The sequence below is a fragment of the Theobroma cacao genome, chromosome 2 (assembly GCF_053813885.1).
Source record: "Theobroma cacao isolate CCN51 chromosome 2, ASM5381388v1, whole genome shotgun sequence".
NCBI lineage: Eukaryota > Viridiplantae > Streptophyta > Magnoliopsida > Malvales > Malvaceae > Theobroma > Theobroma cacao.
The window spans coordinates 48,538,299-48,550,840 of record NC_142640.1 but is presented as its reverse complement, the minus strand read 5'-3'; the positions used below and the strand labels follow the sequence as shown (position 1 = coordinate 48,550,840).

General features: G+C 36.4%; 2 protein-coding genes and 1 pseudogene across 2 annotated transcripts; all 3 read left to right on the top strand.

Moving 5' to 3' along the window:
* Positions 1 to 104: 104 nt before the first annotated feature.
* On the top strand, positions 105 to 6,468 carry CR88 (Chaperone protein htpG family protein). Its single transcript, XM_007045664.3, has 19 exons — positions 105 to 542; positions 810 to 883; positions 1,096 to 1,221; positions 1,316 to 1,409; positions 1,500 to 1,583; positions 1,714 to 1,857; positions 2,071 to 2,187; positions 2,612 to 2,656; positions 2,749 to 2,826; positions 2,959 to 3,063; positions 3,145 to 3,285; positions 3,715 to 3,807; positions 4,024 to 4,101; positions 4,192 to 4,446; positions 4,823 to 4,925; positions 5,051 to 5,225; positions 5,312 to 5,417; positions 5,839 to 5,928; positions 6,024 to 6,468. Exons 1-19 carry the CDS (start codon positions 288 to 290, stop codon positions 6,228 to 6,230), a joined length of 2,370 nt encoding a protein of 789 aa, XP_007045726.3. The 5' UTR covers positions 105 to 287; the 3' UTR covers positions 6,231 to 6,468.
* On the top strand, positions 3,723 to 11,836 carry LOC18610155 (tetrahydroberberine oxidase pseudogene; annotated as a pseudogene).
* Positions 6,701 to 8,359, top strand: LOC18610156 (UDP-glycosyltransferase 89A2-like). The gene has a single exon (XM_007045663.3). The coding sequence runs from the start codon at positions 6,859 to 6,861 to the stop codon at positions 8,272 to 8,274; it is 1,416 nt and encodes a 471-aa protein (XP_007045725.3). The 5' UTR covers positions 6,701 to 6,858; the 3' UTR covers positions 8,275 to 8,359.
* Positions 11,837 to 12,542: the final 706 nt, after the last annotated feature.

Below are 12,542 nucleotides of genomic sequence, written 5' to 3'. Positions count from 1 at the left end.
TTTTCCTACACTTGGAAATTGAAGTGCAAAAACAAAAAAGGAAAATAAAAAATAAGACAAAGGGGATAATATTGGCAGGGTGCTGAAATGGCAGAATCTAGGCCTTACATTTCCAAGGGCAAGTAACCCCGAACTCAAAGCCTCCCTCCTTGTTTCTCGATTTCTAGAACCCTCCACTCTCTCCCTTAAACCCCTTCAGTAGGGTTTTTACTCCTTTCTCTCAATACCCAAGATTTTATCTTTGCTGTTTCTTGCCCAACTCTCTCTTCCTCCAGGGCTTGCTTTTGATGGCTCCAGTTCTAAGTAGAAGCTTGGCTACTCCATCTTTAGTATCTCTCCCTTTGACAAACCCCAACAAGGCCTTCGCTCTCAGAAGCGCTTTTCTACCACGAAATGGTCTGCATAAGGCCTTCTCTTGCACTGGGTTAAGGTGGAAACTTGGGAAGAGAAACAACCAAATTGCCGTTCGGTGTGAGGCGTCGGCAGTTGCTGAGAAAGAGGCCGAAGAGACCTCCGGGGAGAAATTTGAGTACCAAGCGGAGGTGGGTTGCTTTTGCTTTTCCTGGAATTGCTATTTTTTCCTTCTTTTTCTATTTTGGTTTTTGATGGAATATGTGTGGGTCCACTTAATTGGTTTATGAGAAAATGAAGGAAAATGGTGTTACTTAATGTACTATGAGAATTAAAAATCACTGCTTTTTTCTATTGGATAGAGCTTTTGTTGGTCAATGGTAGATGTTTATTATATTGACGGTTTTTGTACTTTGTTTTTGATTCTGAAATTGGTATGAGTTTACTAATGGTTGCAGGTTAGTCGCTTGTTGGATTTGATTGTTCATAGTCTGTACAGCCACAAAGAGGTGTTTTTGAGAGAGCTTGTCAGGTGAGGTTATCAATCTCCTGATATCAGTAGATTTTTTTTTAAAAAAAAAAATAAAGATTCCTAGTTTTCATTTGAAATGTTTGGCTTCATAGGCTTTGACTCATGGTTTCGTTATAGAGACAGATTATGTGTTTCCATTTGTGAGATTTGTATTGAAAAGCTTTTATGGTTTTGTGTGCTGACTACTGACAAGGTTCTTTTGTGTGCTCCAGTAACGCAAGTGATGCTTTAGACAAGCTTAGATTCTTAAGTGTGACTGAGCCCTCTCTGCTTGGTGAATCTGGGGAACTGGAGATACGTATCAAATCTGATCCAGAGAATGGGACTATTACTATCACGTATGTTTGCTTATGTCCTTTTTCCATCACCACATTCTTGAATAAATTGAATTGATAGAGTAGTATTTCATTATTTTTTCTAATGGATTTGCAGAGATACTGGTATTGGAATGACAAAAGAAGAGCTCATTGACTGTCTTGGAACAATTGCTCAAAGTGGTACTTCGAAATTTCTTAAGGCTCTTAAGGTAATCTCTTTAGTGCTTGTAAAAACTATCTGTTCTAAGAAAAAACACTAATGTTTTTGGGTCACTTATTTGGCATCTTATTATCTGTAGGAAAATAAAGATGTTGGGGCCGACAATGGTTTGATTGGTCAATTTGGTGTTGGATTCTATTCTGCTTTTCTTGTTGCTGAGAAGGTAATGTGCTATGCGCTTAATTTATATCTTGCATTATGATCTTCTGCTTCCTGTAAGAAGCCTTTTTGGTCAATAATTTTTTAGTTAGGTTGCTAATTGTGTTTGCTTGCTTATATTATTCCGTAATCAGGTTGTTGTGTCCACCAAGAGCCCAATGTCAGAGAAGCAATATGTTTGGGAAGCAGTGGCTGACAGTAGCTCCTATGTGATTAGGGAGGAAACTGATCCTGAGAAGCTTCTACATCGTGGAACACAGATTACACTTTATTTAAGGGTAATCTAGCTGCTCATTCTTTTTTACTCCCTTGCATCCTGTTTGAATATTTTCGTGTATTTATTTGCATTTGTATGCTTAAACATTAAAAGAAGATAGTAAATGGAATTGAGACTTTAATATAGTGTGTTGTTATATGCGTTAACTTTCTGGTTCTTCAAATGTACAATTCTTCTAAGGCCAAATGTGGTCTAAGATATTGCTCTCTTGCAGTCAGATGACAAGTATGAATTTTCGGATCCCATCAGAATTCAGAATTTGGTCAAGAATTACTCTCAATTTGTTTCTTTCCCCATCTACACTTGGCAAGAAAAACCAAGGACAGTGGAGGTGAGTATATACGTTTCTGTTCTAGTTTTGATATAAGTACTTCCTTTCCTTTTCTACTAGTTCTTTAAGCAAGTGAAAACAATTTACATGAGTAGTTGTTGCCCCATCCCGGTGTGACTCCTCTCCTTCTCTTTATGTGCTGATGTTACCCCTCATTGGATGACTAAGTTGTTTTAATTGTTGTTAACTTTCTCAACATTTTTTTATATTTTATAACTATAAATACAAACTGTTGAAAGTACTTGTTTTCTTTAAAGGTGTTACCACCTGGCTAAACCCTTTAAAATACTTGTGAATTTTCTGTTTTTACCTGATCTTCATACATACCAAAGAGTCACTCTGTTTTGTTATAAGCACTTGAGTTTTGATCACATAAAAGATTTAGCTCTTTAACCATTCTTTACTATATTTGATCTTTGGGCAGGTGGAGGAGGAAGAACAACCAAAAGAGGGAGAAGAAAAGCCAGAGGTAACTATGCCATGCTTCTTGATGTTATTGTCGTAGCAAACATTCTGCTTGGTTGATATTGTGTTAGAGTTGGTTTATGTGCTTGTTGCCAGGGTGAGAAGAAAAAGAAGACAACTAAAACTGAGAAGTATTGGGACTGGGAATTAGCAAATGAAACAAAACCAATATGGGTGAGTTTTTGTTCTCTCTGCACAATAACATACAGTTTCTGAGACTGGTTTGTCTTTAGAATATTTCTCTATTTTCCATATAGTTTTATTGTTATGTACTGTTATGTATGTGTTTCTTCGGGCATGGTGTAGATGCGAAGTCCTAAGGAAGTTGAAAAAGATGAATACCATGAATTCTACAAGAAGACTTTCAATGAATTCTTGGATCCACTTGGATACACACACTTTACTACAGAGGTATGCATAGGTTTATTTGTTTTACGAATTGACTTCCTATGCATAGCTAGAGTTATTAATGTTTCTTTATAAACCATGCAGGGTGAAGTGGAGTTTAGGAGTGTTCTGTATATTCCTGGCATGGGGCCTCTTAACAATGAGGATGTAATAAACCCTAAAACAAAGAATATACGTTTGTATGTGAAACGTGTATTTATCTCAGATGATTTCGATGGAGAGCTGGTAAGTTTAACTTGGTCACATTGTAGCTCTGTTTGTACATGCAGTAATGACTTTTCTTAAGGTAACTTATTATGGTGCTTTGTATTGAACAAAATTCAGATGCCTTGAAAATATTAAAACTGAAAAGTTTTAGTCCGTTTTGATAATCTCTTTCTTCTTTACCATAAAGCCATGAAAAGGTCTTGTATTATTTTGAACTAGACAAATATTTCTAAAATCTACTTGTATATGGCAAGCGAAGATATATTGAAGATATTCACCAAAACATAGGAAAAAGGTTGTTTAATTTCTTTTATTGTGTTTTCTTTTATAAGGTGACTGAATCATGGAATTTTGCAAGTAGGGGCTGTGATGATAGATAAAGTCTTTCCTTGTGTTAATGGCTTGTGCTAGCTTTAACTTGTATTAAACCTTAATGTTATTTTGCAGTTTCCACGATACTTGAGCTTTGTGAAGGGTGTTGTGGACTCAGATGATCTTCCTCTAAATGTTTCTCGTGAGATCCTTCAAGAAAGTCGAATTGTAAGATTAATTTTGTTTGCAATTCTGTGGTAATATCAACATGAGTTTTATACTTCCACATGAGTGCACTTTTTTTTTTTTTCTGAAATTATGTGTGCACATTTATCCTCACATAAAATTCTTATTCTCAGTTTAGGATCTATGAGTAACTTGGCTAACTGTTTAGCAGTTATTGCTATTTACCATATTAACTATTGTCTGGTTATCATGTTTTAGGTGAGAATTATGAGAAAGAGGCTTGTCAGGAAAACATTTGACATGATTCAAGAGATTTCTGAAAGTGAAAATAAAGAGGTATACAGCATGATGGAAACCGTGTGTTTTTTAACCGTTGCTTACCTAAAATTTGTTGATCAACTTGGACTATGGTGAACTTGATTACAGGATTACAAAAAATTCTGGGAGAACTTTGGAAGGTTTCTAAAGTTGGGCTGCATTGAAGATTCTGGTAATCACAAGCGTATAACACCCCTACTTCGGTTTTACACATCAAAAAGCGAAGAGGAATTGACAAGTTTGGATGAATATGTTGAAAATATGGGTGAGAATCAAAAGGTTATATATTACTTGGCAACTGACAGCTTGAAAAGTGCCAAGACTGCTCCGTTCTTGGAGAAGTTGGTTCAAAAGGACATTGAGGTATGTTTGTGCATTTGGCATTGGCTGTAAGGCTCTAAATAATCATTATTTTGGTCTTTAGGCTGCCACACATGATATTTAGAGTAGTTGTAATTATGTGATTAAATTTATTGATATTGTCTAGTGAATTATCTGGATCATCTTCTGGTAGTTTTATATCTTGAGATACTAATGGAAGACTTAGCTTAAGAATAAAAAAAATTAACCTTGGTTGTTTCTTATAGCTGATAGGATGGTAGGGGCCTTTAAATTCTTGTTAGTGTTAGCAAATCTTAGACCTTTGTTTTTGTTTGTTTCCCCTTGGTAACTGATATGGCTTCTTTGCTTTTTTATATTGATGTTCCTTTGATGACTGATGTAGCTTCTTCTTTTTTAGGTTCTCTATTTAATTGAGCCTATCGATGAGGTTGCAATCCAAAATCTGCAAACCTACAAAGAAAAGAAATTTGTTGATATTAGCAAGGAAGATTTAGAACTTGGTTAGTGTTTATGATTTCTTTCTTTTTCTTTTTTTTTTTTTTTGGTTGGGTGTGATCTTGGGCACCTTTGCTCTTCATTTCTGATGGCTTTTGTGTGAATCTGATGAAATTTTTTGTTATACTAGGTGAGGAGGACGAGGTCAAAGAGAGGGAAACTAAACAAGAATACAATCTTCTGTGTGATTGGATAAAGCAACAACTTGGTGACAAGGTGGCAAAAGTCCAAATTTCAAAGCGTCTAAGTTCATCACCTTGTGTGCTTGTTTCTGGCAAGTTTGGATGGTCAGCCAACATGGAAAGGTTGGTAATATTCTTTTACTTCTCAACAAGAGTCATAGACACATGTAAAACCTATTCTTCAACTAATATTTCGATGCATTATGCAGGCTGATGAAAGCTCAAGCTCTTGGAGATACTGCAAGTTTGGAGTTCATGAGGGGAAGGAGGATACTGGAGATTAACCCAGATCATCCAATTGTTAAAGATTTGAATGTAAGACCATTTTAGTTAGACTTGATTGAAGATGTGTTAGTTATAATACTTATCTTTTAATTAGTTAGTGGAGAAATTGGTATGATAAAATGGTTGAAAGACATCTAGCTAGGGCATCATCACAAAGAAGAATGAAATTATTAACTCAGATATCTGCAGACTATCTATAATTAATGTGAGATGTAGTAGCAGTTACTCTAGTCACACTAATGTCTCGAGATTTGTGCTCGCAATTTGACAGAGCAGTTACACTTCATTTTGGCAGTAGTGGTGGTCAAAATGTTGATTGTAAGGTGTATTCTGAAAATGTTGATATGTCAAGGATTGCTGTCCTTGGTTTTTGTTAAATGATTTCATAGGCTGCAAATGGTAATTGTGCCTGTCTTAATTAGGGTGTTAATTTTGGTTATTTTCCTTGCAGGCTGCATGCAAGAATGCACCTGACAGCAATGATGCCAAGAGAGCTGTTGACTTGTTATATGATACAGCATTGATCTCCAGTGGTTTTACTGTAAGTGGACAGAACGATATGTTCTGTTTAGCTAAACATATTTGCAGAATTTTATGTATCATCGAATTATTCTTACGATCCTCTTCATTATACAGCCCGACAGCCCTGCTGAGTTGGGTAACAAGATATATGAGATGATGGCAATGGCACTTGGAGGAAGATGGGGTAGATCAGAGGAGGATGAGGCAGAAGCATCAGAAGTTAGTGCTGCTGAAACTGATATGAATTCTAGTGAAGATTCAGAGACCCAGGTTATTGAACCATCAGAAGTGAGAGCAGAGAGAGATCCTTGGCAAGACTAAAAAAACTCCTGTAACATTCCAATAAAATTTTCGTGTATTATTTGATTGTTATTTACGATATAAATCCAGAATGAGAGAGTAAGAAGGAAAGTGGAAAATTTTGAGAGTTGGGTTGGGGAGGGGAGATAAAAAGTGGTTGTGAAAGGGGAAGGCAGGAAGTCAAAGTTGTTGGAAGGAGAGGAGGCTTACTGATGATATGTGTCGATGTTAAATCATTAATGAAACTTGTTAAACGTAAGCAGTTCTTGCTGTCCCATCCTTTTAATTATGAAATGGTTGCAGAAACAGTAATTCCCCGCATTGATTACACGACTGCAAAAGGGGTTATTCCAGGTTTGATTGTACAGTGACATGTTCAAGGATTTTGCTTTGGGAGATGGTGTCTGCTTTTAGTTGGACAATTAAAGTATCTTAAGCGACGCCAGCTTCGATAAGTTCCAGCAGTCTTGGGACTCTTGTCGTTATAAGTTAAAAGAACATTTAATTGTGCAAAAACATACTGGACAACGTAAATGAGTACCAATGGTCAACACGACAACACCCAAGCGTGAAAGACTACAAGACAGGAACAAGGCGCATCTCGAGCTCGTCTTCCTCTCTATCGGCTCTTACATTAGCGTCAACCAACATGACAACCACCGACACCAACACCCACATCCTGGTATTCCCCTACCCAGCCCAAGGCCACATGCTCCCTCTTCTCGACCTCACTCACCACCTCTCTCTCCACGGCCTAACCATAACCATCCTAATCACCCCCAAAAACCTCCCCTACCTCTCCTCCCTCCTCTCCACCCACCCTTCCACCATCACCCCCCTCATCCTCCCTTTCCCTTCTCACCCTTCCATCCCCCCCGGCATCGAGCACGTCAAAGACCTCGGCCACTCCGGTAACCTCGCCATGTTGACCTCCCTTTTCAAACTCTACGACCCTTTACTCCACTGGTTCACTTCTCACCCCAACCCTCCCGTCGCCATCATCTCCGATTTCTTCCTTGGTTGGACTTATCATCTTGCCCTCCGCTTGAACATATCCAGGCTCGCTTTTTTCCCGTCCGGTGCCTTTTTTGCTTCCATCGATGATTATATATGGAACGACGTTGAAAGGTGTAAGCCTTTGGACGAGATCGAGCTTTGTTCTTTGCCTGGTTCCCATGTTTTCAAAGCCGATCATTTGCCTTCATTGTTTCGGTTGTATCAAAAATCTGATCCCAACTGGGAGCCTGTCAAGGATGGCAAGATCGCAAATACAAGAAGTTGGGGGTGCGTTTTTAATTCCTTTGATGCCTTGGAAGGTGAGTACATGGATTATTTGAAGAAAAGATTGGGTCATGATCGGATTTTTGGGGTCGGCCCACTAAATTTGGCGGGTCCGGATTATTTCGGTCGGGGGAATGCGGGTTCGGGTTCTGACGCGAATGACCGGGTACTTACTTGGCTTGATGCATGCCGAGAAAGTTCTGTTCTTTATGTTTGCTTTGGGAGTCAGAAGCTGTTGAGAAGGGAGCAAATGGAAGCTTTGGCTGTTGGACTTGAAAAGAGTGGTACCCGTTTTCTATGGGTGGTGAAAACGGGTACGACCCGACAGCAGGATGAGGGGTTTGGGGTTCTTCCCGATGGGTTTGAGGAGCGGGTGGTGGGTCGGGGCCTGGTGATAAGGGAGTGGGCCCCGCAGGTGTTGATACTGAGTCACAGAGCAGTGGGTGGGTTTCTGAGCCACTGTGGGTGGAACTCGGTGTTGGAAGGAATAGCGGGTGGGGTCGTGGTATTGGCTTGGCCCATGGAGGCTGACCAATTTGTGAACGCCAGGCTCTTGGTAGAAGATATAGGCATGGGCGTTCGGGTGTGCGAGGGGGCTGACGCGGTTCCAGACTCCACTGAGTTAGGTCGCGTCATTAGTGAGTCAATGAGTGATGGGGGACGAATGAAAGAGCGAGCTAAAGGGTTGAAAGATGAGGCATTGGGAGGTGTAACTAACGGGGGAAGCTCTGCCAAGGACTTGGTTAAGCTTGTTGGAGAATTGTTTAATCTCCAAGTGAGATGAATACTTTTAAATATAAGTTTTATTGAAATTTTGCTTGTAAAATTTTTATTATTTATATAATAATACTAATTATTTTTGTTATTCATTTTTGACTTAATTTGAATCATATAATTAATCATGTCAAAGTTTTGGTTTAATTGTTGTAATTTTTTTATAATATAATTTTAAATTAAATTATATAAGATAAAAAATGGAGAGGAACTTAATCCTGTCAAATATATGCTTTTATTTTTTTATTATAGTTGTGAATCATTATTATATGTAAATTGAGATATTGTAAATTATAGAAGAAATTTTGGATTGATTTGAGAAACTATTAAGAGTGAATTTATGAAAAACTATTAAGAGTGATTTTGGATAAAATATATCAATTCTTTCAACTTCTAACTATATACACATGAATCTATTAGTTTTCAAAATAGACATTTTATTTTTAATATATAAACAATGTTAATGTCTAAACATGAAATATTTAAAATGTTTTTATTCTTTTTCCATTTTTTTTTCTTTCAAGTAAGCTAACAACACTCTCTTTTTTTGATTGGTTATCCCGTGGTTGGATCTGACCATTAAATACCAAATTCGGCTGAATCTCTCTAAAGAGTATTAGATTTGGGGAGTGCTAATTTGGTGGTCCTCGAAAGAGCACAATTTGGCTGAATCTATAGATTTTTGTCTAGATTTGACTGACGAAAGGTACGTAGAGTTCTTTTTTTTGAAAATTATAGTTAGGTAATTTTTAAATTAATGAAATGTAAAATTCCTTTTGATATTACCGCTTTATCAAACTAACAGAAACATTAATGGTTGACTAATATCTAGACTTATGGATCCAGTGGGAGATATTCTTTTGAGACGGATTATATATTTCAAAAATTAATCACGTAAATTTTTATATTTTTATATTTTCTTGATTTCTTTAGATTTTATTTTTACTGTTTTTTGGGTAATTTTAATCACACATAGAATGCATTAAAAAAATAAAGTATAATACTCCAAAAAGCCTTTGTACTAGTTAAAAAAATTCAAATAAGTTCTTAATCTAAAGATTTTTTTAAAGTATTATGTCAAAAATGAATTAAAAGTTGGCACATGGATTAATTGATCTTTCTTTAATTGAATTGATAAAGTACATTTTTTTAAAAAAAACCAATTAATCTTAATTAAGAAAGCTAGTTTAGCATCTCATCTAGACATTATGATCAGTCTTCAATGGTTTTTAACAACAATTAATGAGTGCTCATTTTGACTTTGTTTTTTTGATGTCAAAGTTTTTTATTTTTGTATTTTGTTTTAAATTGATCATTAATCAAAATTTTTAAACATTAAATCTAAAAATTAAAAAAGCTAGACCTAAAAAGTCAGAGTAAGAACTTAATACTCTGTTCGGGAGGAGCAATATGTTGATTCATTTTTGCATTATTAATCACTTAAGAGAATTAATCAAACAATGCGAGTTTATTCATATTTTAATTATTTATTTTTTTATAAAAAATGAATAAAAGATAAAAAGATATATAAAATAAAAGATAAATAACAAAAACATCAAATAAAAGATAAATAACAAAAACATCAATCAAAACGAAAGGTCAATTTATTATAAAAATTTTATAGCAAAAATTTTCCCAACTTATTTGAAAATGGTACCAAAGTTTTTCCCCTTAATATATTAAGAAGTATAGAATTCACTTGTCAATTGCAATATTTTACCTATTTTCTACTTGTAGAAAGTATAGCATTTGAGGCATAAAGGACTCTGCCTGCCCCTTTGCTTTGGTCCCTGGCTATATCCATATTTAAAGATAAAGAGAAAAAATATGCCCATGTGAAAGTACTGTATGAAGGGGGGAAAAGAGTCAAAGGGTTAATCACGCATACAAGCTTACCATGGAACCATGGTGCTACAACTAGCCAGAAGTTCTGGCAAGCTTTCATGCTCCAAGTCCAATTAACCAAAATGGAGTGGCCTAGCTTTTCAATGTCTCTGCTTGTTTCTGTTCTGTTGTCATTTTGGTGGGCAACTTTGGGCCAAACTCATGAGGGCTTCCTCCAATGCCTTCTCCTACATTCTGATGACAATGTTGCTCCTATCTCTAATGCCATTTACACCCAAAACAATTCCTCCTTTGCATCTGTATTGGATTTTCCGTATGGGAATCTTAGGTTTTCTACACCGACGACCCCAAAACCTTTAGTCATTGTTAAGCCCACTCATGTCTCTCACATCCAAGCAACCGTTAATTGTTCAAGGAAACATGGCTTGCAGGTTAGAGTTCGAAGTGGTGGTCATGACCACGAAGGTCTTTCTTACGTTGCTCAAGATTCATTCGTCGTAATTGACTTAATTGATCTACGATCAATCAATGTTGACGTAGGGAGTAAGACTGCGTGGATTCAAGCTGGTGCAACTATAGGCGAATTGTATTATAGAATTGCAGAAATAAGTACAACTCTTGCCTTCCCGGCTGGTGTTTGCCCCACTGTGGGTGTTGGTGGCCACTTCAGCGGCGGAGGTTATGGCATGTTGATGCGCAAGTTCGGCATTGCAGCTGATCATATAATCGATGCACACTTAGTTGATGTTGATGGAAGAATTCTTGACAGAAAATCCATGGGTGAAGATTTGTTTTGGGCTATCAGAGGAGGTGGGGGAGCTAGTTTTGGAGTCGTCGTGGCATGGAAAGTTGAGTTGGTTTCTGTTCCACCAGTTGTGACTGTATTTACCATAAACAAGGTCTTGGAAGAGAACGCAACAAAGCTTGTTCACAGGTGGCAATATGCAGCGCCTAAGAGTCCTGAAGACCTGTTTCTCAGAATCTTCTTCACGGATGTGAATTCAACCCAAGAAGGAAAAAGAACAATACAAGCTTCTTTTGTTTCCATGTTTCTTGGCAGAACTGATCAGCTAGTTAAGTTGATGCAAGAAAACTTTCCGGAGCTTCGATTGGTCAAAGAAGATTGTCACGAAATGAACTGGATCGAATCTATCATCTACTTCGCAGAAATCCCTAATAGTTCACCACTCGATGCGTTGCTTGATAGGAACTTATATCCTGAAACGTTCTTCAAAGCAAAATCGGACTACGTCAAGGAACCTATTCCTGAGACTGCACTAGAAGGGTTATGGCAAAGGTTCTATGAAGAAAAACCAGGGACGGTGGAACTCATCTTTAGTCCTTACGAAGGCAAAATGGACGAAATCCCAGAGTCTGAGACCCCATTCCCTCACAGAGCAGGGAACCTATACAAAATTTATTACGAGGTACTGTGGGAAGAGAAAGATAATCTGGCACCTCAAAAGCACCTAGATTGGATGAGAAGGCTTTACAGCTACATGGCTCCCTACGTCTCGAAATCTCCAAGGGAAGCCTATGTGAACTACAGGGATCTCGACCTTGGGACTAATAACAAAGGAAATTACACGAGCTATAGACAAGCAAGCAAATGGGGTGTTAGATATTTCAAGGACAACTTCAACAGGTTGGTTCGGGTAAAAACCATGGTTGATCCACACAACTTTTTCAGAAATGAGCAGAGTATACCTCCTCTTGTCCGTGAGTAAGGAGGAGAGAGATGAACAATTAATAAGTGAATTGTAGATGGTGAGAATAATTAATCTCACTGTTTATGACTTAAAATGTTTTTCTTTTCTTTATATAAAGCATAAATAAAGATGTTGATTATTGGAATGTATTAATAAAATGTTTCCTTTAGGATGAGTTAAGACTATAAAGACCCAAATTTAATAAAATCATATGGGTGTAAAATGATATTTTTATTTTTTATGTTAATTTCACATAAGCGTTGTAGAAGTATAAAATGATAGATATTATTTTGATCAATGACGTTAATTATTAGTTTTAAAAATTTGTAACCCACTTCACCACATTACATGCATCAAATTTAAAGAGAGATTAAAGATTATTATTTTATATACAAATACTAATGTTTTTAAATTTCACTGTTGATGTTAAATTATTATTATATATTAATTAATTTATTAATTTTTATTAATATACTTAATAAGATAAAAGAGTAAAGTTTCAACCTTCTAAATATAGTAGGGATAAATTTTTCATAAAATAAAGAGTAAAATATTTTTAACCCTTAACTTTTAGTCATAATTCTCTCCCAGTTCATTAATTTTTAAAATAGACAATTTATCTCAAACGTATGAACAATGTTAACAACAAGTATAAAATGTCAAAATTACCTTTTTTTTCTTTCTACCTCTTTTTCATTATTTTTTTTTTTAAACCAGTCGTTGG